The sequence below is a fragment of the Thermobia domestica genome, chromosome 7, assembly GCF_964235325.1.
Source record: "Thermobia domestica chromosome 7, izTheDome1.hap1.1, whole genome shotgun sequence".
NCBI classification, from domain to species: Eukaryota; Metazoa; Arthropoda; class Insecta; order Zygentoma; family Lepismatidae; genus Thermobia; species Thermobia domestica.
The window spans coordinates 32126142-32153476 of NC_137460.1; the positions used below are offsets into that span (position 1 = coordinate 32126142).

Genomic DNA, 27335 nt, shown 5'->3' on the forward strand with positions numbered 1-27335 from the left:
ACCAAATCCTTCTACCTGTATTATTTACAGTTAACTCCAGAAAATAATTTCCCAAAAGTAAACAAGTATTTGAGAAAAAAGTACTAATGTTTGTTTTCAAGAAAATGTGTTTCTTAAAATAAGATTATACGCTGACAAGTATATTGATGACAGGTTCGTAGCCATGTTTAAGACTTGTCTTTTGCTGCATTTATATCTCAAATAAAAATCAAAGATTGTACTTAGATTAAATCTAATAAATATTTTCCAACATGAAAATTTTAATAAATATTCCCCGTCATAGAAATTTTAAAATGTTAGCGCCAATCTTAAGATTTCACCATATCTCATTGATTACTAAAATGTCTTCATAGTTCTGATTATTAAGGACTAGTCCTATAATGTCCTGATAAGCTCGTCGCCTTGTAAGCAAGGGGTCCCGGATTATATTTCAGTGGAGACACAAGAAATATTTAGCAGTTTTGTTAACAGCAGTAATTTTACCATTAAAGTTCAATTTTATAGTGTAGCGGAAAATAGCAGAATTTTACTAAGGGTAGCGGATCGTGACGGAATTTTGACGCCACAGTAGGGACTTTTAGAGCTGGGGACCTGGCAATACTGTGCCCATCTCAATGGAATTTGGTAAACTTTCAAAAGCTTGTTCTTACAGGTAATGGTGGGATGAAAATGGATGGAGTTCGACAGCGGCCGTTCCGTCGAGTGCCTCGTGTGCTGTGGTGCTACGTGAGGAAGAGAGTGGAGTGGGATCTCCTATACACCTACACTACACTTCTATTTTCTCTTACATTTATACGTACATACATCTCCCTTCCTTTTCATACTCATTGTTCTTTTTACATTTTACACTTCCTACTTTCCTCTAACTTTTGCCCTGTTCAACTTGGCTTTCAGCCCTCTTTCACTGTCTGAACTCCTTTCCCGACTTTGACCTTTACTTTCCCGATTTTGACTTTCTCTTCCCGATTGTGACACTTACTTATTACCATTTTACGATAATCCTTTTTTTTACTTTGTAATTGCTATTACTTGTTAACCTTTCTACCTTTTACCTTTGTACTAATTATCTCAATACCTGAATACATTACTTACAAATCTTGTTCAAAGGCGTTATTGCCGGGAACATATAAAGGGGGGATTTTATCCTCCCAGTGAAGTGAAGTGAAGTGAAGTTGTTCTTACACAAATTACAATAATCAGGATTAAGTACGAATTTAGTGATGCTCACATTGTTATTTTTTCCAAGTAAGTACTTATATACTTACTTATTTAATATTATTCATGGGTTGTTTCATGTCTCTACTAACAAAAAAGAAAGCAAACAAAAAAGGATGGTCAAGGTAAATGAGTATAACATCAAAGAAAAATAATTATAGGACTGTACACATAATTTATGAATGTATCAGCTATTTCTTTCCATTTCAAATGAGAGCAATTGAAAAAAAAAATGTGTCTGACGTTAAGGTTTACTTTTGGCACACCACTGTAAATACTTGAAAAAATATATAATTCATTCACCGATTTTCTTCTTACTGTCCTCTAAAATATTTTCGCTGGGTGACACTAAAATATCTCAACATAGATAAAATTCAAGAGGCCTGTAGAAGTACTTGTTGAAAGATTACTGTTCTCGTACTATTTGCATATCAATACTGCTTCCGGATATTTGGCAGAAAAACGACCGGAAAAGTATACATTGGGCACAACATTCATAGGAACCAATAACATAACGAGCCCTGTGTGGTTTCTAACCTCCGTTCGCTCGCTGAGCTATATTTTGTAAAGTAAGTTACCGTACACTGGATACGTAACATTTGCAAGATTGCGGGTGAAACTAGAATATACCGAAAATTCAAAATGCACTCTAACCGAAACTGCATTGCAGAAAACAAACCAACCTCTGCTAAGTGGGCACGAATGATATCGGCGGCAGGCCGAAACTGGTGCGTCCGAAGCGAGCAGCTAGGTCAGCGATAGTAGTAAACACGTAAGCGGGAGTAGTGAAAACAAGTGGGTTTTGGAGATAATGCGAGTTTCAGTAGCACTTGCTTTATTTTCACATAAATAACGCTTCACTCGTAAACATAAAATCCAGCTTCTGTACACTGCAGAAATGCAACGCTCGTGGAAGATAGCATTTAATAAAATCCTCTTTTATATACACGTACTTATTGTATCCTTCGTAAAGCAATCATAAAGATTTCATGCTAGTAACCCTATACTTGTAAACCTAAAATATAACTGCATTATTCTGATTTTATTCTGTTGCTTGCAGAACTTTGTTCCTCATAAGTATGTTTTCTTATGTAGAGTATTGTATTTTACGTGTGAATCTTCCAAAATGTGGTTCGCAAAAATTACTCCAGCACCGTGTTTGAAATGTTTAACTGATTCTTTATGAGTAAGCATTTCATAGAAAACTCGCGACGCCAATGACCCCGGGTTACGTAGTTTGGGTTTTCATGCAACTATTTATGAGATAAGCATTATCCTTGATGGTATTTATCAGCTAAACGTTGTTCATTGTGGCTTGGTGTTTCTCTTGAAGAAAATATGCTGCACAGTTAATTTAAGTACACTTTACAGATTTGAGAGATAATATTAATCACCCCGCATAGAAAGACAAGCTCATAAATTCTTTTTTGGCGCAGAATAGGTCGTTTATTTTCAGGCCAACAAACGAAAATTTTTTGTCATTTATGAGGAAATTTATTGTGATTATCTTAAAAAGAATTCCTAAGGTTTGCTAAGAATTCCTCGGTGCACATTCAATTTAAAAGGACTTTACCCTTTTGCGAGTAAATATTGCGTGCTGGAATATTCCATAAATAATACAATGTAAAAATCACAAATCAACCTCTTCTAAGTGGTTACTAAAAAAAACGAATGCCATCTAAGCGAGTCAGCGCTGGAGCGCTGAGGTGGAGCATCCGCAGAGGGCAGGCGCGTCGCCGATTACGGGTACCTTTCACTAGATTACGTACCATCTATACATGTGGAGTTTCTCTATAAATAATGCCGCCTTCTACGTGTGGTGGCTAGTACCATAAATAAGTCATCGTCCGCGTGAACTTGTGGAAAACACACCCAATAACTAAATGGCCAACCAGACTCTTCATTTCCAGCATTTGACAGCCGCTCATCAACTCCACGTGGACTACTTAGTTGCCACAGTTCCAAACGGTGTCTCAGTCAGTGATTAGAAAATTGGATATATATATAGTTTTCACCATATATAGTTCAACAAATATGGTTTCCTTATATATATATATATATATATATATATATATATATATATATATATATATATATATATATATATATTGTACTCGATTATAGCAAAATGTGGAGGCCTGATATCTGTATCACATTAGCGATAGTAACAGGAGAGAGAGTGAGAGACAGATACACAATGGATACTGCGATATTGCATCCTAGCAAATACGGTCAAAAGAGCGATAGAGGAGGAAGAGATACTGTTGTAAAATCCAGCAAGGAAGTTCAAAAAATTTACAGAACTACCCACGTATATAAGGAATCGACTATACCTTTTGCTGCCGATTTTAGGCAGTGACATTTCACACTATCAACACAATGTTTACATTTGAATATGTAACTGTACTTTTATTTCAATGCGTTACTTCTGTGTCATATTTTATACTCAATTTTAGTAATCCGTGCCACTCTACATGATTTAAAACATTTTCCTTCAACATTACGCCCCAGAAAGCATAAAGGTGCTAAGCGCCAAAATGCAAATTTATCAGGAGAGCATTAAAAACGAATGAAACACTAATTAATTCCGATTCTATCTTTCCCCTAGAATTCGGTTTTCACTCCAGACCTTTCATATTGTCCCCTTTCTTAAAAGCATTAAACATGAAATGGGTAGTCAGGATGTGCGCTTGGTTGGAAATCACGGAAAGTGCTTTCGCCCTTTCTGCTTTCTGGGCGATAAGTCACAATTCAAATGTCACATACATCTTCCATCTTTGGAGTTTCGCAAAAATTCAGTATGCACGAAACCATCCCAATCGCAGAAGAGGACCAACAACACTTTGCTTTCGAATGGAAAAACTTTGAATTTTTGGCGGAGGAGAGGTACTCCTTCGATTGATGCTTCGTTTTCGGGTCGTAATGGTGTTTCCACAACTAGAGAGTAAAAGTTTGCGAAGAAAGTCGTCACTTTCCTGTTCTTATCTCAAGAGCACCTACTGACAGATTCTTATCCTCGACTCTTTCATGTCAGCTGTCGTTTGCCGTGGTAGCCAAAGACCGCACATCTTGTAACGCAGAAGAGCTTCAATGATGTCGCTCAATTAGCCAATGGAAATGTCGAGTGTGCTTGCGTTTCGTGTTGTCGATCCTGTGATTGCCCGGAATACTCGTCCACCTGATGTTAAGTCCTTATCAGAAACCATGAGGACCGTCCACTTCGGTGTTGATCATGGAGATTTTGATGCCGCTGGATTTTGCTCTCTCACAGTCCTTGCCTACCTCTGCGCAGTGCTGACGTGAACACAGGCATCCCGTAAACTGCAGTCATATGGCGATCAATGTTCCTGGGCGCACAACCTATCGGAGTCAGGAATTCACCGACAGCCCGCTCTTCCAACCGGACGTCACCATTGAATGCTATGGATTGCTCCATTGCTCTGGAACGAGAAGAAATAGGAAAGTGAAGCAAGTGATATTCTATAGCTTAAACTTCAATGCATTAATGGTAAATATTTCCGAATGTTTACAATAGTATTGACAAAGAAATGGGCTTGGAGGCATTACTTTCTGAACGCCCCACGTAATTTCCTCAATAAGCCATAATGTCTGATGTCAGCATACCTTCATTCTAAGTAGTAACACCAATGTGCAGCTTCTTACACTTGGAAATGCCACATTACACTCTTTTGTTAGCAGAAATTTCATGAAAAACAATCAATTCACTCATTTTGTTTCTGTAAGTTTTACGAGTTTTTCACATTCCTGGACACACAGACAATTTCTATAAGCGAGTATTTTAAATAGTTGTTACTTCAGGGTTTTTCAACACTGACTCACATCCTCATTCAGTCGTAACAGAGAAAGTAATCAACCTGGTTTTTTACCCGCCTTCACTCGCTATCGCTCACTTGGTATTAGTATCTGAATTAAATATTGAGCTTTGGTAATGAATGGAAATTATCTGCTTAATAAATCATCTTACTATGTGTGCGCACTAGCATTGTAAAAGATTCTCGTTGTTATAGATCAATAATATATTTTTTCGAAATTGTATCGTCTACTGCGCAAACCCTAGACACTTATAGTGTCCCATATTGCGCAAACCACATATTTTGTTAGCCATTAAGCATACTTACTTGCAGTTTTCAGTAAGTAAGTGTTTGTAATGTTCTTTACAATATCTTAAAGACAAATTGTCAAATCTTCTACAAATGCAAACATTACGTACCCCATGGTACCAGCGAAAGCTATTGAGACCCACTTACTTTTGCGTAGAAATTGACTTTGAGTTGTTGCTGTTGCTAATCTTAAATGCACACATAATATCGTTTGTTTATCTCTTTATACTTAATCATATTCTCATTCTGTGCCCTTACCTATATTCCTAACATTCGTAAGAAATTGTAATTACTGATCTAAAATACAGTTAATATTCCAATTTATTAATCCATTTCTACCCTGTTACGCGAATCTTTTAAGATCCAACTAATCTATCTTCATAACACAAACTTAAATCATAATGAATCTCAAATCAGTCCCATCTTGTTTACGCAGGCTAACTCGAATGTTATCTAAGACAGTCAGTGTCCATTTATATACACTATCTGCCATCTTCTCATCATTCTCCACCGTGTGCCAAAAATGAGAATCTCTCTTTAAAGCAACAGTACTAAAACAAAATACAATCTGAACTATGAATGAGAATAAGCGTTAGTTCTCTAACCTTCATCAAATTGGAACCTTGCTCCGCTTTCACACTATCGATCCATGAGAGAATCAGTTTTATCGTACGTTTGTTTCTCATTCTCCATCAGACATCTTATGACTTCCTCTGGTTGTCGGCCCGATTTAAATTGTATTGAATCCTTTGACTCTCTATCCTTCTCGAAATTGCTCTTCTTCATTGGTATTCTATGTTTCCGTTTGCCAAAGCAATGAGTCCAACCCCTTTGTATCCTTTCTCTCCTTTCTGGGAAATACACTTCGAATCAATTTATTCTTCCATAGAAGACTGTTTTATCTGGATCGGTAAGACATATCCTACAACTCATTCTTACCCGGCCTATGCCTCGTTCTTTGCCTGTCTCTGATCAGCGAATAATAACTCAAACATTCCATTTTCAGACGTCTTATTCGAAGTTGATTGATGTTCCTCCACTCCATACGATATGGTATCAAATGAATTGTGCCATATCTAATAAATCTTCCTCTTCCATTTGCTATCTAGCCTGTTCCTGCTTTTGTCCATCTTTACTCGCTATAGCCTGTTAATCATATTTCTGAGCTTTATAAGTATCATAACGACACGCTAAGACAGAATGTTTCATACGTCCACCTTTAGATATTGTTTCCCCCATGCTGGACATCCTCCTTTTTTATGTTGCAATTTTTAATAACTTCAACGATCGGGCGATATTGGCGTAGCCTGAGGTAATAAAGAACAGGAACTCAAACGTGAGTCTGGCTCTTCTGTTGGTTTGGAGAATCTCCGCATTTATGTTTGAATTGTGCTTGTATAATCTCAATTGCTGTTCCATGCTTTCCATACTCAACTCAATCCCAGTCGCTTTTGGAAAGATTTTTTTTTATTATTATTTAACACCTTCCGACGAATCGATTCACCTACAATTCCAAAAACGAGCTGATCTCACTAATCGTCGTCTAGACAGCAGTGAAATTAGAAGTATGATGATAGCTTTTTAAAGTACAGCACAAAGCTAGTAATTGTTTAATATGGTTTCTGCTTCATTGTGCGAAACTAATAACGTTCTGAAATTATATTCACTTTTCCAGCATAATAATTTTTCATCTCTTCCTTGATTTCAGAATATTATTTGTCGGTGAGGAATGCTGGCCAACAGATATTATATAACTGATCATATGCATCAGCTTCCGTTACCGTAAATAAGGTTGAAATTTTTCTTTCTTTAAAAATCTGACACGCAATACAGTCTGAAAATGCTCAGACCTTTCCAAATGGAACTGTAAGTTGTCAGTCTCAGCATTAAAAGGTGGGAAGTTTGGAATCGCTGCCATATTGTTACTTAGATTTTTGGTTGATCCTATCGACAGCACCAACTTTCTTGCTAATCTTAAGAATACACACTATATCGTTTGTTTATATCTTTATTCTTAATCTGTCTCTCTACCTCTACTCGTAACATTCGTAAGAAGTTATTATTACTGATGTTGATTTCAATTACTATTCCAATCTTATTAATCCATTTCTACCCTCTTACGGTAATCCTTTAGGATCCTACTAATCTATCTTCATAATACAGTCCGTGTCTTCATAATACATAATGAATCTCAAATCAATCTCATCTTGTTTACACATGCTAACTCCAATACCACCTAACGACAGTCCGTGTCTATTTATAAACACTTTGTGCCATCTTCCCAACAGTTGCCAAGCTTCAGTAGATAATTTTACGGAATTCATCGTTCTTCTGTCTGAACTCTCAAAGTCTATTCCGTTCATAAAGTACCCATGAGTTTCTACACTTAGAATTTGCATGCAAATTTATAAATTAAAATCATATTGCTGTTAATTATGATACCTTCACTATTGGTTCTTTGCTCACCGAAAGTTATGAAGCGGAACAATAAAATTGCGTTAACTAGCCCGCCCTGCTTTTGGGCTAGCGTACTTTTTGTTCAAGGGGTCTCCAAATTCCATTCCTGTTGGGAGATTCTTGAAACTTAACAAGTTACGTGATTCTTCCTACTTGAAATTGTAGCTCTACGTATCATATAGCTTCAGCGTTCACAACAGACTCTAAACTCCAATAAGCAGCCAGACAAACAATTCTATTGACTGTTTAATTCCGAAGTAAGTTACTGCTAATTGAGAGAGATATTAAACGATACTTTTCACCATTGTTCATTTGGTTTTCTCAAAAATGTGTCTCAAATTAATTCGTTCCTCTGGTTCCTTTTTCATTACTTACTGATTCAGAAATGTAGTATACCTATATAATAAACTATTATCAGTCCACAGTTATCTATTTGGCTTTTCCCACAAACATCTATTTGTAAAATTAGTTTCCTCTTTATTCCGCAGTGCTTCTTCAATTCATCAGATAACCGTGTATGAAGACATTTTTCTATCCTAGCCGGAATAACCGTGTGATATAAAACTAAAAAATTCCATTCCATTTGGTATCCTTTCAATGAATTTGTAGTCCACCTTGTGTTCCTCAATATTGAGCATAAGAAAAGCTAAAATATATAAAACACGCCTAGAAAAGGGTATACTTTTAACGTCCAAGTCACTGAAAGTTTTAGTAACTATGGAGAAAAGAGTGGAAAACACTTCATAACAGAAGATATTCGAGTACATTCTCTTTCATGCTAAGGTGGTTTAGGGCTCAAGGGATTGTTCGAAACAAACAGATTTCTAAATTCATGTCCAATTTTTAATGAACGAATAGTTCTTTCAAAGTAGGTTATAAAATTGATTTCTTTATTATTTTCTATTTGGAATAGCTAAACCGAACATTTCAAAAGTTACATAAATTCTCACTATTTTCCCTAGGAAATCGTATTATCAAAGAAATAAATTTTTTAATGAAACACCGGAGTTCGAAATTACAGTTCATTTGTTTTTAATTCTAATTATCACAATTTTGAAAGCGTGCAACCATCAAGAGCAGTTAAAATTATTTATTTAAAAGCTGCAATTTTACAATTCTATTATTTTTCCTAAAATGCAGAGCATTACATCGAAATTTTACTACAAAATATATAAATTTCATTTCCCTCATCAGAACTCCACAATATGTAAGAAAAATAGACAGCAATAGATAGTTACCAATTCCACACTGGCAATTTACTCATGGATGTTTTTACCTCAATTATTCTCCACGTCTACTGTGCGCCATATAAACAACGAGCCTGATATTTGTGTTATTTTATGGTCTTCTGAAATTATTGTAGACTAAGTAGTTCTTTGCTTACAATGATTGTTCTTCAATTACTTTTAACAAAATTCAAATTTAAATGTATTTGAGATGCAAGAGATAATTAATTGTCTCAAAAAGGATACTAATTGACGTTCCAGTTATTAAAACAAATAGCGCCTTTATGTTTTCCGATTTAATTGTGCCTTTTACAGCTCTGTTCATTTCTAGCTTAACAAGTATTTCTTTGTGTTTAACACTTTGTTTTAGTAAATAAATTTAGCATATTATACCTCCCTATCTTCTCTCTCAATTAACGCTGAAACATTAAAGAATGATGAAAACTTCAAAAAGGGGTAGTCTATGATACACCTCACCAAGCAAATAAACTATTGATCAATTTCAACATGCCTTTTAATAAATTTATATCAAAAGTTTGAAGAGTCTTATTTAATTCTTTTATCGGTTCGAACAACTTAATTTTACTATTATTAACTTCCTGTAAGTGTACTCTCATTTATCACTACACAACTTAATTCCTTCTTTTTTTAAAGAGCACTATTTGGAACAACACAGTTTTTTACATAACGATATTTGTATCAACTTCGGTATTACTGCATTATCCTTTTTCGTTGTGTATGCACAGTTGTTTTATTTAACTATTAAAGAACAGAAAATGACTTATGTAACGTTCCCTATTAGATGCCATGTGAAAATGCACGGTATTGGAGAATCCAGTTTCTCCCTTGCATGCCACTATCAGCTGTCTTCCCATTCTTCTTTACCTCGCAATACGAAATAAACAGTGAACAGCAGGTGTTGCTGTCGAAACTCGTAGCTCAGCGATGGAAGCGACTACAGTGAAATTGGTAATCTTCTTAATAACCTGATAAATATAGAGAATCCTTACTAACATTAGAAATTATGTACTGATATGGTGAACACAATATTGTCACTAAACTAGTCCCAGTTCGCTTCCAACCACAGTGATCTCGCATATGATGAACGCCAAGTAAACACTAAGCACAACTAGACTTTTGTATCTACCATTTGCTTCATCTTACCACTCAATTCTTACAACATTGTTTCTACTTTAGTAAATAACTTACAATACTTTCGCTTTAACATTATAACTAGGAACGTTTCAATTAATTAAGCTATTAGTCCACTGCTATTCGACACAGTTCCCTGACCTAGAGAAGTTCTACTTTAGTTTTGATATGAAGCGCGCCAAAACATTGTTCTTTGTTGTGTTCTGACTGTACTAACTTAGAAGATAAAATACAACGTGCATTAATTTATAATGAGATCCTGCACCTAAACAGAGGGAGGAAATGCATCGAGGTAATTGCATTTGCGTGGTCACACAACTTAAGACGCCCAAAGCTAATGTTATGTAAAGTTGACTACAAACTTGTTCTTATGAACCAGATAATACCAAACTAACAAATTCTTTGTTAAGAATGGAGCACAACTGTGCAAAAATGGGGTAGATATTACTTTGAAACTGTTTTTTCTTCCCCAAAAATAATGTTCTAACTTAATAAAGAAGCATTTGTGAAATGTTCGTAGTTTAATATTGCCATAAGTAATCATGAAAATATTAGAACAAAATATTGGTTCTAAAATCTTGCTATCTTCCACTGAGTTACGACAGAACGCATGAGTACGACAAACAAATTGCTGCAGAACTCTGGGTTACAGCAAACCGAATCTAGCGGGAAAAAGAAATGAAATAATAGCTTTGAGTTTTACGTCCCATAGTTATACCTGCTAGGCTAAAGTAGACAATGATGATGAAATAATGAATGAAATGCTTGAATGAAGAAAACGGGGGGACCCGAGAAAACCTACGCACACGGTGTTTGCCCGACACATTGTTCACTTGGCTCGAGCTGGGATCGAACCACGGACACCAAGCACCATAGGTGAACGCTCTACAAATGAGCCACCGTGGTCCTGAAACAAGAAGGAAATAACCACATTTTCTTTCATATATTTTGAAACAAATAGCAATGAACTTTTTTTCAGATAATTAATATTTGTAAATTCCTCTTCCACTATTATTTTACTTTTTCTCTCTAATTTTAAATTGCATAAATAAAGATTTCCGTAGGATGACGTCTAATGAGATGTGATATATTTCTCGGTAACGTCTACAATCAACCATTGTTTATTCTAATATTCCCGCCAGATTCACTCTTCAGTGCATTTCTCTTACCCATAATGTGTGTCAATGCTGTCGTTTTTCTACTCCAAATGATAATTATTTACCATTAAAGGTAATTTCTAGCACACATCTTTTCATTCTTCGTTGTGTAGTATACAACTGGTCAGTGTGTGGTTTTGCAAGTTTTGACAAATCCGACGCTATGTCTAGAACAGACAAAATACATTCAATGACAATTGAAATCTTATGACACATCGATATCATATTTTTCAATATGGAGCTATCCCATCCGACTATTACGCAACCTTTCTTAATATGTCTATTTACTTTATTAATATTACAATTTATGGATATAGTCTCCGAGATAGACGTACGTATTAACTTCTAATTCCTTAGTTTCTATAGCACCATTTCACTTTTCTCTAAATTTGTTGTGCATTACTTTTATCTTTTCTTTATTTGTTTTCAGCACGATTTCTCTGGGTTTCAAACTAAGCACCGGTAGCATCTTGTAGTTCTCTTTTGTTGTTTGTAAAGATATGTAAAAGAGTTATTTTTATTTGTGTGTATAATCTCACATTTGAAGGGAAAAATTAGTCACATTATCATTACTGTAATTGAATGAAGAATAAAATGATACTGAAACTGATGATAATAATTAGATCATCATTTATATAATATTTTCCTTTGTGTGTGATGATCGTTTAGATTCTAAGTTCTAACCAATAAAAGGGATTATGAAAGACATTATCGTAGCATAAAGGAAATTATCGACAAAAAGATAGGGTGTAAGGAAATATAATATGGAACTCCCGAATAGATTTCTAGTTTTAGAAAAAGTCGAATAGACTAGTGTTGACGATATGTGCTGGATTAATATTAAGGACACAAAGTTTTTTTCAGAAGAAAACTACGGCATGCAGAGATACATAGGAACAAACCATAGTTGACTAAGATAGCAACGAATAGAAAATACACAAAACTCTATTCGCTACAGAATTTGAGTGATAAAACATTAGAGAATTTTATTAATAAGCAAGGAAATTCCAAACATTTGGAACGAAGAAATGCGATTTTTTGAAAGTTAAAATCATTAATGATGATAACGGATTACAATAGAAAACAAAAATATTCGAGATATATGTAAAGCTATAAACAAATTTTAAAAGGGTATCATCCTTACGTTTATACATTACAAAAGCAGACAATAATTATCATGGATATAGATAGTATTGCGAATATGTTGAAGGATTTCGCTCACAACTTCCTAAATTTACAGTCAATTCGCTAAATTCATGATATTCCTGGAGGAGGAGGAGAAATGCATGCAGCATAGCCTAATAAACTAGAATGAGAAGTCGTCAGAAAGAAATGGAAGAAATACAAATCTCCAAGTGTAGAGGAAATTGCTGCTTTATTATTGTGGGCTGAAATCGGAAAATTAAAGAAAGAAATACACAAACTCACTTTGTTTATTTGAATCAAGAGTTAAAGGCCACAAGACTAAAAAAGAGTTATTATTCCAATTCATGTGAAATGCGACAAAACTTGCTCCAACAATTTCTCTCTTTTATCAACATCTTATAAAATATTCTGCTACCATGATTCATCCCAAACGCAGGTGAAAGTATTAGAAAATATCAATATGGATTTAGGCGAAGTAAATCAATTATCGATTAGATATATACCAATCAGAAAATACTCAAAAAGAAATCAAATACAACTACTCGGCACATCAGTTATTTCTTCATTTCGGGAAAGCCTACAACTTGATATAAAAGGGAAACATTGTAAAACATTACTGAATTTAAATTCAAAAGAAAACAAAGGAAAAAACTCGTTAGATTAAAAAAAGTGTAAATGAAATCCGAAGTTAAGTCCAAGTAAAAAAAAAAAAAAGTATTAGTCCCCGAGCTTTCACGTTAAGAATGACTGGAAACGAAGAGATGAGTTGTCGCCATTATTATTTAATTCGTTCTGAAATACACTATTAGAAAAACCAAAGACAGCGACCAAAGCCTAGAGTCAAATGGCACTCATCAAGTTATGGATTATGCAGAGGATGACAGTCTAATAGAAGTTGATATAAAGACAATAAAAAATGCAGAAGTTCTATTAAACGTCTACAGAGTCACGGTATCAGGAATAAAATTAGACAAAGTTATATGGAAATACCCTGTGACCACACAAGTGCAGATTATGCCTATGATAAAATATCGAATCATGCTTTGGAAGAAGTGGATACTTTCAAATATGTTTGATCAACGTTAACAAAACAAAATCATATCAACCAAGAAATTACGTGTGAACTAAAAACAGGGAATTTGTATTATTATTCAGTCCAAACTGTCTTTACGAATTCTACCGAAAAGTTTTAAATATGAAACGATAATTATGGGCTCCAATGTATGAATGTTAAACATGGTCGCTTCTTTTGAGGAAAAAACACAACTGATAATAAGGGAAAGCAAAATCATGGGCCAAATATTCAAATTTAAAAGGAGAATGGCGTAAACTTCGTAACGAGAAAATGCATAATTTATATCCGTTATCTAAAATTTGAAGGGTTACTGAGTCTCGGAGGTTCACGTATGCAGGTCATCTGTCTACCCTGAATGGGAAAAAACTGAAACTGCTTCAAAATTTTAGTTGGAAACTCAGTAAGAGAAAAGGCCATTATTAAGGTCTAGGCACACATTAATGAACAATAATTAGTGCATACCTCGTAAACTGAAATATATACTAAAAACTGGATCCATTTGGTTAACGATAGAAGTGATTACAGAAATTTTATGGATGCGACCATTAACCATGAGTTCCATCAGCCGTAGAGTGAGTTAGTTAACATAGATAAGTAGTTCTAAATATTTTAAAAGCATTCGTACTATAAACTTACAAAAAAAATAATAGCAACAAACACCACGATAAACAAACAAAATAACTGGTAGCCCATGACACAGTGGCGAAGCTAAGGGAGGGGTAAGGGGGCCTGGCCCCCTTGCTCAAATTCTTGGCCCCCCTACTCAGTCATATTGCTATAGGTCGACAAACGGCAAGTGGGTCGTTGCTACATGTGAAAACTACTACCAAAACGTCTCTCGACAACAATTACCAACTGCAGAATACCGTATGTTGCAATAGTCTGCGTTCCGAATAAAATATCTTTACTCGTTTTTGCTTGTAGTTCAGCAAGATCTAATTCACTGAAATCTGTGGGGTACATATGGATTGATGCATATGCATTGACCTCACCACTTGAACATTTCTTTTAACCTCTGTCCTTTATCTAGTTATCTTCTTTGTTTTGGACAAAGAAATAGAAAGAAAAATCAAATCAGTCGACATTTTCATTCGCTTCAATGTTGAAAGTCATACTAAAATATGAGATGCTTACTTACAAATAACACAAACTGCAGAAAAACAATACACTTGAGTTGGACGAAAGAAGTTTTCATACATTACTTATTATATAATTTGTACACCAAGTAATTAATTCTCATTGATTATGGCGACATAGAACAAATGCATAGCATCCATTAAATAATTTCGCATTATTATTATTTTCAAAGCAACCTAATATCGAGCTGTCTTGTTTCATTAACAATAAAAGAAGAGAGCAGAATTTTTTATTACTTGTGAAATAATCATTCTCTCTGTTGTTCGCATCCCGATCGTTTGAGAAAAATTAGATGCTGAATACTACGAGCAAGTACTATTACTACCGATACTTTTTCTCCCGCTCGATTACCTTCTGGTCTTGTCTTTCGTACGTCTAGTTTCCTAACGCTCTTGGCCATTAGCAATTCTGTAGAATCCTTCTGGTACAATGTTAACAAGCGATACTAGCGGCCTTCAGGAAAACGGAGTCAGCGCTTGATGGACCGATACTTTACTACCTGGGGAAATGTAATAAAATTCAGTGATTCTTTGTAAATAAATCGTTCAGAAGTATTTTCCTTTAAAAATTTCAACTGTAGTTTAATTCCTAAAATGCTACTTCATAGAGAAATTCTAAAGTTTATCACAGAGCCAGTGTTTCAATCTCCTGATTACTAACCATCAGGTAAGATAACGAGATGATACAAGTTGGTCGCGGCAGTAGTGTTATCTTGTATAAAAGTGGTAGTTACTCCAGTGACCCAGTTTGTCATCCCGTTATCTTATCTGATATTTAGTAATCAGAGAGATATCAGGAGTTTATGAAACTGGTCTATAAAGACTCCATTCACTGAGTTTAGTCACTGAATACCTAATTTTATCGCAGATTTATATTTGTTCTTCATCAAAATATGCTTAACCATTTCCGAGAGAATTACGTTGTAGGAATTATGAAGAACAGTAAATCAGTGGTGACGGGAATTTTTAACAGGATATCAGCCTACTAGTTAATGCTGTTCCTTCATGTCCAATCTGAAAACTAACAATATTAATTTAGCATCGACTACAGGATAATAGCGTTAAGTTACTTCAACTACATTTGAATTTATTTTAAGACTTTAAACATCCGAGGCTCAGAGAATAGAAATGAGGGAAATGAGTCAATTGGGCCATAAGCATTTCGCTAGTGAACTAAGGAAGAATCTTGGTAAACTCCTAAGTCGAAACATTTGCCCACGAGGGATCGATCACATCATCTTCCGAATCTGAAGTCATTGTTCTACCGCTAAGCTCAAATGCACATGGTTGATCATACTTTTATTTTTGTATTCATATGCAGTTTTATTAACTACCTAAGCAAACTACATACTTTTTTACAATATAAACTGTTACAAACTGGTTTTGATCAATGCTTCTATGTGTTATAGCTGTCAAGCACACAAGTGAAATTAGCTATTTTAGCAAGAGAAAATATAGACGAAGCGCTGTTTTTGAAATTTATAATCTTCCACCTTTTCTGAAATAATACTGTCCGTTCTACCGTTTAACACAACATAAAATAATTTGTTTTGTCACGTAATAATACTTGTTCTAGAAAGGTAACAAAGGTAACGAAAGTGTATAGTTTATACAAGTGTTTGAATTGTTATATTTATTGTTTTTCTTTGTTGTGAGAGTGAGGAAAATTATTACAATAAATAGAGTAAGTTCAGTTTACTTTTAATGGAGTTTCCACTAGTCTGTTTGTGAAAACATAACATAGCAGTATGCATATCAGCTTGATTCGAAAGTACAACTTAAGTTCTGCTAGCCCTCCCTTCGTATGTAATAAGCAAATTCCTAAAATAACTAGCATCATGACATAAGTGCAAATTGCAACGAGGCACCTTGTTCCTTAAATCAATCAGCCACACATATTTTAAACGCCGTGATTAAGTAACTACTTATATTAGAATGGAAATCAATTGTATAAATGTGCCCTAGTTGTTTGAGGTAGTAAATTCTTATATTTTAGCTGAGCTCCTCCGTGGCTAAGCGGTTAGCGTACGCGCCTTTGGCGTGGGAGACCCGGGTTTGATTCCCGGCGGGAGCTCATGTGGTTCGGATTCCACGTTAATCAGTAGGTCCACGTCTCATATAGCCTCGCTGCTGAACGGGACGTTAAACCCAAAATCAACTCAACTCTTATATTTTAGCTGTTTTGAAAATAGTAAATTCATGAACAAAGATGGAAACATTCATCTTGAACACACATACATACATACATACATATCTATATAATTTATGTGAATCAAGTTCTTCATTCATTGGAGATGGCCCCCTCAAAATTTTATTGGGCCCTTCGTTGGCCCCCCTGAAAAATACTCTAGCTACGCTACTGCCATGACAGGCGCTCTATGATGAGTAGTAGTCTTTAATTGTTAACCAAACCATACGCCTGCTTTCTAGAAGAAACTGTTAGCCTTAATAGAATCAATTGTATTGTAAAGAACTAACATACTTTAACCCAGTCAACATCAAACACGATTATCATTCGTATCCTTTTTGAGTGCCATTGTCTCATTCGTAGTGAAACCTGACGATAAACTTGAGCCAACGAACTGTACTATACAGTTACACCACTGGAATAACTATTGAATGTGTCATTTAGAGGAGGGAAGCATTCCGTTTATCTAACGGTTATAAATTAAAAGCAAATTAACTCTTGATGACAATCTTTTCGTTCTTTCAATTCGTGTTATTATCCAAGTGAATACTTGTCAAATCATATGAGTATAAAGTTTATTTATTCAATGAATGCAACTTTTAAATGGGGTCATATTGACTGTAAAATGTCAGTTTCGTACCAAGTAGGATGTTTCCCTTTTTCATATAACGCGTTCAATTTCAAAATCTGGTGCCAATGTTTTCAGATGTATTAGCCGTAGAATACTAATTTAGAACAGGTAAAAATGAATGTTTGAATATCAAAGCTTAGGGATAAATAAAGGATTACCTTCAAAAATTGTGATCCAGCATCTTTAAATGTTTATACTTTGATTTGCTTTCTTTTTCTTTGCAAACGTTAGATTCTTTCATTTGTAATAATCATGTAATGTATTTTTGTATTCTGCCGGTAACCTAGAAATGAATTAATACACATCTTAGTTAATAAACAATTTTAAGTAAATAACTACAAAATAGTATAAGCTTACTTAATGTGTTCTTTTCACCGCCTTTTGCAGGATGTCTACAAGGTTAAAACTGGACTTCTGAGATAACTAATACACCGGTGATTATCTGTAACCTGGCTCTGAATTAGATCATCCTTTCATTGAAATGCTAGTAAAATTTCAATATTGACTTCCAATTTATAGATACAACAGTGCAAGAATTTGTTTCTAATATCACGATGCTGAAACTCAAGAACGCTATTGTTCTCTGCGAGCGACTACCTCTGTATTGCACTTCAGAATCCAACAGAAGATCAGAAACTGTAAACGTAAGCGTAAGATATCCTTTTGAGGAACAGAAGCAATTTCATCCATTTTACAAAACAATCAAGCATGATGAATCGTTTGTTCAAAGTACAACACACACTAAAACAGATAATAGGCAGCAATTTTCAACTTCTCACAAATCATCAAAATGTGCTCTAACTTTCAGTGATAATGGGGTGGATATTAAAAATTTAAATTGCGAAGAAAACAAGTTAGTTTTAGATCAAAATAAATCTGGTGATCTCTGTGTTCAACTGAAATTAAACTTTAGAACATCATCCAATAATGGTAATGATACCATGCTGGACGAACGTACTGAAACTTTGGATTCCTTGTCAGAGTCAAAATTACTTTTACATGTGTCTTCAAACAAGGAAAACGAATTAAAGATGGAAGTTCCAAAAGATATGTGTCTAGAAGACAAATTGAGTCCACTAAATACTGGAGAAGTGACTTCAATGCAATCTCTAGTACAAAGGTACGATAAGAAAAAAGTCCCGTATAAACTGTAGAGTTCTTTTTAATTAATGAACAAGCTCACAAATTCCCTCGTGGCTTTATGGATAGTGTAGGAGCCCTCGGCGCGAAAGACCCGGATTCGATTCTCGCCGAGAGCTTATGTAGATCGGATCCCATATTGCCTCTCTGCCAAAAAGGGTGATAAATAGAGACCGGATGTTCAGGCACTAAAAACCTGGAAAATAGGCAGGCAAATAGGCACTTAAAATTTAAAAAATAGGCACTGAAATGTAACTCAAAATAATGAAGATAAATACTCAATAAATTAAAAAATGAAATCAAGTCACAGATAATGTTCAAAGAATATAGAAACATGACCGTTACGAGTTTGTTAATATTTTCTTTTACTATATATATGGGTAGCGTTTATATACAAACGACACTTGACATGTATTCCATATATATTTGGTAAATAATTCTCTACAGCACATTATCACTTCATACAACAGTCCAAATTTTATACACTTTATCAGCACACACAGCAGTCCAAAATTTTATAGCACTTTGCCAGTACACTTTGTAGTCAAAAATTTTGCGATATCTTATCACTACAAACACCACTTATATTTTTTTCGGAAGAGGCAGAATCCTTTGTTGATGTACTAAATTATATATTTTTCCCCAATAAAGCCGTATTTTGAAGAAAATACTTAGAATAGGCAATATTATGCACTAAAGCAATTATTTAGGCAGAATGGGCAAAATAGACAAAATAGGCAAAATAAAATTGGCTTAATTTGAAACTATAACCCGCCATATAAACTTTAAAATATTATTTTTGATCATATCTTTAATATTAAAGAATAGGCATTTTGCCTAACATCCGGTCTCTAGTGATAAATCAAACCAACCAATAAACAAGCACACGAGGCATATAACCCTTCCTGGTCTTAGTCGTTTTCGTAGACTTTCTGTTAATCAGTTCTTTATTTACCCGATTGATGTGGTTAAGACTTGGTATTTTAGAAAAACGTGACACTTGTATGGCATCAGTTTGATTGCAGTGTTGCCAACTGCAGCGAATTTATAAAGGGAAATGTAGGGGTTTAAAAAATTCCTAACCGAAATTTAAGAGAATTTGGGATCTCGAGCCACTGTTTCAACATGGGTCCGAGTCACCTAAAAAATTATTTGGTTTGTCGGCAACACACATCAAAATGTGAAGTCGTTGGTTACCATGCAAAAAAGGAAAGAAATTTTTTCTCTCGTTGTGCACGCGACGTTTTTACACTTTTTTCATTAAAATCAACAGTTATGGAGGTGCTGCAATGTCCCTAATTATTAGGGTAGAGTGAAATGAAGCCCAAAAAAGTTTTTTTCGAAATTCGATTTTGGATAGAGGGTAATAGTTGCATCATATTCTAAAACTTTACCATGGAAAATTTCAATCCTCTAAAATAATTTTAAGCCGGGGCGCAATGGCCCTTAAGTTTGATACATTATGCAAATAAGTTAAAAAATTCAATTAAAAAAAATTAAATTCGAATTTGGATATGAGGCAAAAGTTGCAACATATCATAGTACTTTACCATAGAAAATTTCAATTCTTTAAACTATTTTTAGCCAGGACTCAATGGGTCTTAAGTTTCGTAGATATTGTAAACAAATACACGTTTGTTATGTATATGTGTAATTATTAGACTGCTCTTCGCTTGAAGTAGACTGTAATTTGAGGGTGTTAAGATTCTTTGTCGTGACGAGTTGAATTTCTAAAGCTACCGAAGTTCATATTCTATGTTACAGGCTAGATCAAGCCAGAATTCACCACTAAGAGGTGGCTGCCGTCGACTTCAATCCCACCCACCCACCAACATTAGATTGAATGTTTCATAAGTTTTGTTCATGTCTTCCTGCAAAAGACTGCGACTTTGTCTCAAAAGTAGGCATGTACTTTCAAGAGTAAATTTTGGAACGAATAAAGAAATCGCTCTCTCGTGCCCCACATACTGAAAGAAGTTTCACCAATCTTTCCACTACTTGCGTATGACATTTGAACTCAGGGATATCAACGCATGTATTTTCTGAAGCGCGAATTTTTTGCAAATTTTCATCTGTCTCAGTCAGTATTAGCGTTCTGTTATGTTACACTCATTCCAGTTATCTTTCTGTGTAATTATTAGTCTCAAAGTATAATACTGGCACTCCGAAGGAACGAATTTCAGAAGGATTACACTGCTTTCTGCATTGGGATATTTTATCTGCAGCAAGGGTTCGTGTAGTTGATCTGTCGACACCAATCATGGCAATGAGAATGTTTTAAGAATTTGCATAGAATGCATTTCTGGAAATTGCTTTATTGACTGGAGTCTTGTATGGTTCTTGCGAACATCGCGAAAGTTTTATGGTCAGGAACAAATGTTTAGCTCCGTATTTGATAAGAGGTTTCAGTTTGATGTTGAACCACACTGCTGCATAAACTTTTACCACGCACTTTGATAGAGTTTTGAGCTCCTCTGAAGGATTTGGCATTGATATATACACCTATAGTCGTAAAAGTCTGTAAGCCACTGTTAACCAGCGAACGTGCCAAGTTTCCCAGGTTTCTTAATCTGCTAGGCTTTTATCAGTCTCATCTTAGGACAGATAGGAGTATTTCACACAAGTACCTCTGATCATAACTGAGATCACGCACATTTAGGAGTGTAGGACACCCTGAAATCTTTTCGAAGCCGTACACTGAATTTCTTTCACAATTCACAAATGATCTACCAATAGAGCCAAAGAAAGTGTAAGGGCCAGTACTTACACCATCAATATCTTTTAGTAAATGACGAATTGGTAGTTCAATGAAATGCAATAAGCATATCCACCACTGAAAGGGCCTCCCTAAATGGTTTTCGAACACTAATCACTCCTCCTTTGACCCAACATTAATATTAGCCGGTAGCTATCATATCTGATAGGTCCACCTTATTTTCTTGTAATTCGCGGCAGATGAAACTAGCAATATTCTTTGCTGATGCTGATCCGGTCAAAGCATTTCCGGCATAGCCGAGAAATTTGTTACCCGTTTCCACACAGATAGAATAATGTTCTTCAATCTTCATACCTCTAACATCCGGACATCGTGAGCGTTTGGTTTTTCTTCCAATCAAAATAGATGGCACGAGGTTTTACTTTATTAAAAGTCTCTTTAGTTCTTACACTTATACCATTTTTCACAACCTCTCTTTGAATTTTACTTCTGTCAGTTATGTTTTGCGACTGATCTAGAGTAGTGATGGGCAGTGGGAATATTCCCGGTGGGAAGGAAAGTAAAAAATAGGATTATTCCCGGGTTTTTTCCCTGACATATAAACTCCCGGGAAGGAATTTATTTCCATTTATTTATTTTATCTTCCAAATTATAAGAACCGTATGACTAATTACTTTGCTTCTATTCGTTATGATTTACTTCTTGGCTTTAAATAATTTGGAGGTTTAAAAAATCGTTGACTGTACTTTATATACAGGTAACTAATCATATGTTGAGAGAGGTATATGGGAACATCTCTCTCTCTCATTAGTTTCATTTCCATTTGCACTAAAAAGTACCAATTTACTATTTTACAAATAATGAAAAGAACCAGTTTGTAAAGTAATGTAGAAATTATGTAGAAATAGAGATGAAGTACAATTAATACACCCCGAACCATCTCGGTGTATCTCCTGTCTCTATGACTGAATTTCTGAAGTGGTACTCGGACTTCTCTTCCATATGAATTAACGCATGAAATTTCGAGAAATAGGTAGGATGAAAGGTCGTGTATGGCAGTGTTACGTGCTAAAAAATAAAGATAAGTAACTATCTTGCAAATTTTGTGAACATAAATATGTATGTGCAAATGTTGATAACATGGTGAGACATGTATCTTCTGGCAGTTACCTAATCTAATTTGTTTATGACATGTAAAAATTTAATATCTTTAAGGTATCAGTAGTAGAGTGACGTTTAGAAAATCCACTTACAAATTTAAACTGTTTAGCGGTGTAAAAATATGTGGACTTACCACACCATTTTTTTCATATATTTCCTCTCAAGGAACAAATTGTAACTAAATACACATTTATGCGTACTATTTAAAAATAATAAAATATCAATAAAGTAACATAGTACCGTTCAGAATATACATTTTAAAGAATCCTCTGTTGACAACTGTATAATAATATACTGTGATAAAAAAAAACTAATTTAACTTTGGAATAATATTATAGTAGTAGAATGCAATTTTCTTTGTAATTGTACATAAATTCCCATTTTGGGAATCTTCCCGGGAATATTCCCGAAAAATATCTTCCCGGGAATTTACCCATCATTACTCTAGACTCACATATTTAAAATCTTCCAAAAGCGCAGTAGCAATTGCTGCAATTTTTCTTCTAGTCACGCCGGTTTTCTCCTTCACTTTTGCTAATGTAAGGCCGTTGTGGCTCAGTGGTATAGTTTTCACTTTTGGTGTATAAGGTCCCTGGTTCGATCTCAGTTGGCGTCAAGTAGATTTCGTAGTGGACAAACATTCTGTGCATGGATTTTCTCGGACTTCTCCTATTTAGGTTGGAGTTTATTTTTTCATATGAATTGTTCTGATTATGATTAATTATCTAAACGCTTAGCTACATTAATAATTTCATAAACTTTATTTTTATTGATTATTTCGGAAGTGTTTTTCCTGATATACTAATTACTAATTTTATTATTTCAGATGGGATTGCCATTTGACTGACAAAACATGTGAAAGAGAAACACTTACATTGGAACCTAAGAAAGCATTAAAGTCAAGCTTTCACGAGTTCGCAGGGACGAAAATAGACTGCGAAGATAAAATACATAGTCAATTTGCCACAAATTCAGATATTGCAAACTGTACAAACTTAAATGCAAACAGTTTTCCCCCAAGTAAAGTTAAACATAAATCGCAAAAATGTCTTGTATGCGGAATTATTTACAGCTCAAAACAACTTGTATATGACCATAGGAAACTTGAGCATAAGGTTAATACGTGTGCCACTTGTTCAAAATCATTTAATGATAATGACTCCCTAGTCACTAATGATTATATTCATGGGAAACCGTCCTTTAGATGTGATTATTGCCGAAAGCGCTTTGCAAATAAGAGAACCTTGGCTAGACATATTGAGCAGATACATCTTGAAAGAAATTCGGAGTGTAAATTTTCATGCAGTGATTGTGGGAATTGTTATTCTAGGAAAAGTGGTCTTCTCAAACATATTCGGCGGGGTAGAGAGAAAAAATATAAGTGTGACATTTGTGAGAAGAAATTTACCGAGAAGGAGACCTTACTTAAGCATAGAATATTACATACCGCAGAAGGAACTTTTCAGTGTACTATCTGCGGGAAAATATTTGCATCGGAGAACACTTGTTCTGATCACATGAAAAAGCATGGGTTACTTAAGCGGTTCACATGTGAAGAGTGTGGAAAGTCATTTACATTGAGACAATATCTAAGATGCCACATGACTTCACACATTAAGGATAAACGTTTTAAGTGTGAACAGTGTGAAAAGAAATTCAAGGAAAAGCGAAGCTTACTTAATCACCTAAGAATTCACTCCCGAGAACGTCCATATACTTGTATTGATTGCGGAAAATCTTTTTCCTCCAAGAATTATCTAGTGAAGCATGTAGTCGTTCATACTGGAGAAAGGAAATACGTGTGTGTGGTATGTGGACGAAAATTTACTGAAAAAGGAAGCTTGAACAGACATGAAATACTTCATACAGGACAAAAGCCATTTCAGTGTGATGTCTGCAGCAAAGCATTTGCATGTAGAGCAAATTGTTATATTCATATGCAAACTCATTCTTCAGTTAACCAGTACTCCTGTAATAAATGTGGCAAATCATTTAAACGTCAAGCATATCTCAATTCACATGTGAGTTTACACACTAAAGAAAAGACTTTGAACTGCGAACTATGTGGTAGATATTTTAACAATAAAGAAAATTTAACTCGACATATAGAAACCACTCATCTTAAAGAGCAAAGTTACATTTGCAATGATTGTGGGAAAATATTTTTTCGTAGATCTCATCTGTTGTGTCACTTACGTATTCATATGGGATTGCGTCCTTATAAATGTACGTTTTGTCCTCAGAAGTTTACACAATCCGCAACTCGTAACATGCACATACGTAAAATTCACAAAAAGCACTAAATGCATGTAATTATTGTAACATATATTCTATTATTTTTACTAATTTTCGGATTAATTTCGAAATATTACCCATGGATACGCTGGAATGGTAAAGATAGACGTATCGTAAGGGAAATAAAATTATATATGGTAAGATACATAAAATTTTCAGTAAATGTAGTTTCAGAATTATGATTTTTTTAGTTCTAGTGTGAGATGCGTAATGCGAGATAATAGTGCAGAAAAAGTGTCATAGCTTCGCTATGCCTTATTCAGATGTTATTGTTTGTAGTAGTAAACCTTCCGACACTTAATAATGGGTACCTGCAAAGAAATTACGTGATCATAATAGCATGTAATACAGCATCGTAATTCATTTCGGTAATATGAATGTAGGAGTAATTCGTATTTAGAGTTTATTATAATGTGAGTATATCAATGAGGTATGAGCCTAGGCACAATGCGTAGGTCATATTTGTAACATAAACAATATTGTCTTCTGCTTAATGGCAGCAATAAGCATTAGTACGACGTATCCACTGAGGTTAATACATAACTGAAATTATTAGATGTAACAGTATGAATGCATGAATAACAATGTCGTATCTCTGGCCAGTAAATGCACTAGTACAATCTTAAAAGCAATGGCGACTCTTAAGAGAAGTCGTCGGTAAAATAATAAGTTTTATCGCTACATGATAATTGAACAAATCTTTATTTAATGTACTGATTCTTGTATAGAGCTTCCTAAAGTTCTATGAACCCTCTTTCAGCTTAAAGCAACAACATTTAAAATTTTTACTGATGTCACTTCCTTCAAGAGCCGCCAGTTGTTACGAGTAATTGACAATGATGAGCGTAAATACTGGCAAAGCCTAGCCTACAATGCACGATGACGCGTAGTGTTCTAAAGTGACCAGTTTGGGTTTGGAAGCCTTTTCTCAAAAGCAGTCTTTTAGTATACTATTCCATTCTGAATAGAGAAATACGGCAGTATAATTCCCAAGTAAGAGAATATGTTACCAATCATCCAAACAGTGAATATTTAAATAAAGGTTACTTGTGAAAACATGTACTTAGATCTATTTCTGGCTCCAGCCGTCACCTTCGATAATACAATATTTCGTCGTGGTGATTGATATCCTAGAGAATAGATACCAAGGCGTGCACAGTATGCTAGACAGAGTTGACTCGCTCAAGGTGAAAGTAACAAAAAATTGTTATAGACAGGTGAATGTTTGTTCTATATTGTGAAACTGACTCATATGGGTTGTAGGTACAGCCAGGTAATAAAATGAGTGTCCGGAATCGATTCCCACTACCGGTTTTTATTGTAAAATTCACTAAATAAAACTGCAAAGTTATTCTCATCTAGATTTGTCAGGTTAGAATAAGTAGTCCTTGACCGTGAGCTCACAGACAGGATCTCCACAAACCCTTAAGGCAGGCTTCGTGGTGGGCAGTAAGAATATTACCGTGGGAAGGAAAAATTCCGAAAATTCCCGGTTTTTTCCCTGGAATATAAATTCCCAGGATAGAATTTATTTCCATTTCTTTATTTTCCAAATTATCACAAAAATATGAGTAATTATTTTATGTTCACTTATTATCATTTACTTCTAGGTTTTAAATAATTTCGACGTTAAAAGATGAAATTCGTAATGTATTTTATATAACTAAGTAATATGATTTTTTAAATTTCCATTACCATTTGCACTAGAAAGTAGCAAAATATGAATTTATAAATGAAAAGAAACCAGTTTGCAAAATAAACTCGAAAATTCCGTAGAGATAGACATGAAGTTTTGTCAAATACCCCGAACCACCGTTAGTGATAGACGTCGGTCTGTCTGTTGTCTCTGACTCGAATTTCGCTCTCTCAGGAAGAATCTGTGTAGTTGTATAAAGAATAATAAAGGAATCTGTGTAGTTGTAAATACATGTACATTTAAAATGTAATGTTTACACATCAAAATTATGGTTGCTTCTCAGGACGTTTCATTTGTACTGGTGTTTCCACACCTGTATTACTTAGGATTTGTTCTTTATACGTGTGTATTCATGTACCAGGAGTTGATGAATTTTTGTAACACCATATTGTTCGAAATAGCCTCTCTTCTTAAATTAGAGATTTAATAGTACACAGTGAGAACACAGTAACAAAGCGCATTGTATCTCAAAACAACATTTTGTATATGTGCCATCCCATACATTGGTAACCTTACGAATTTATCGAGAGACCACGTATCTTTTCTGGCAGTTACAAACCTAATTTGTTTATAACATTTTAAAGTTTAAAATAATTGTAATATTAGTACTAGGGTCAAATTTAGGAAATCCACAACATAATACCGTTCAGAATGTACATATTAAGGAATCCTGTGGCGACAACAGTAATAAATATATAGTGTGTTAAAAACGAATTAAATTTTGAAATCATAATATAGTAATAGAATGCAATTTTCTTTGTGTTTGTATATAAATTCCCGGAGTATTCCCATTTTGGGGAATATTCCCGAAAAATATTTTCCC

At 34.6% G+C, this 27335-nt stretch overlaps 2 protein-coding genes across 2 annotated transcripts in view; both read left to right on the forward strand.

Annotated features, from left to right (window-relative positions):
* Positions 1-619: 619 nt before the first annotated feature.
* Positions 620-27263, forward strand: LOC145689991 (uncharacterized). The gene is made up of 3 exons (XM_081764451.1): positions 620-1245; positions 17892-18624; positions 23348-27263. The coding sequence occupies exons 2-3, from the start codon at positions 18059-18061 to the stop codon at positions 24822-24824; spliced, it is 2043 nt and encodes a 680-aa protein (XP_081620577.1). The 5' UTR covers positions 620-1245; positions 17892-18058; the 3' UTR covers positions 24825-27263.
* LOC145689992 (uncharacterized) overlaps positions 24823-27335 on the forward strand; it is a 38083-nt gene continuing 35570 nt past the window's right edge. The window contains exon 1 of the mRNA XM_081764453.1: positions 24823-24953. The gene's annotated coding sequence lies outside the window, so the exon portion shown is untranslated. The remainder of the gene's footprint in view (positions 24954-27335) is intronic.

Bases quoted from the DNA above. Each gene is read 5' to 3' on its own strand.
- LOC145689991 (XM_081764451.1), top strand. From the start codon at position 18,059: ATGCTGAAACTCAAGAACGCTATTGTTCTCTGCGAGCGACTACCTCTG. The intron at 18,625-23,347 runs GTACGATAAGAA...TTATTATTTCAG, and splicing joins ATGCAATCTCTAGTACAAAG to ATGGGATTGCCATTTGACTG.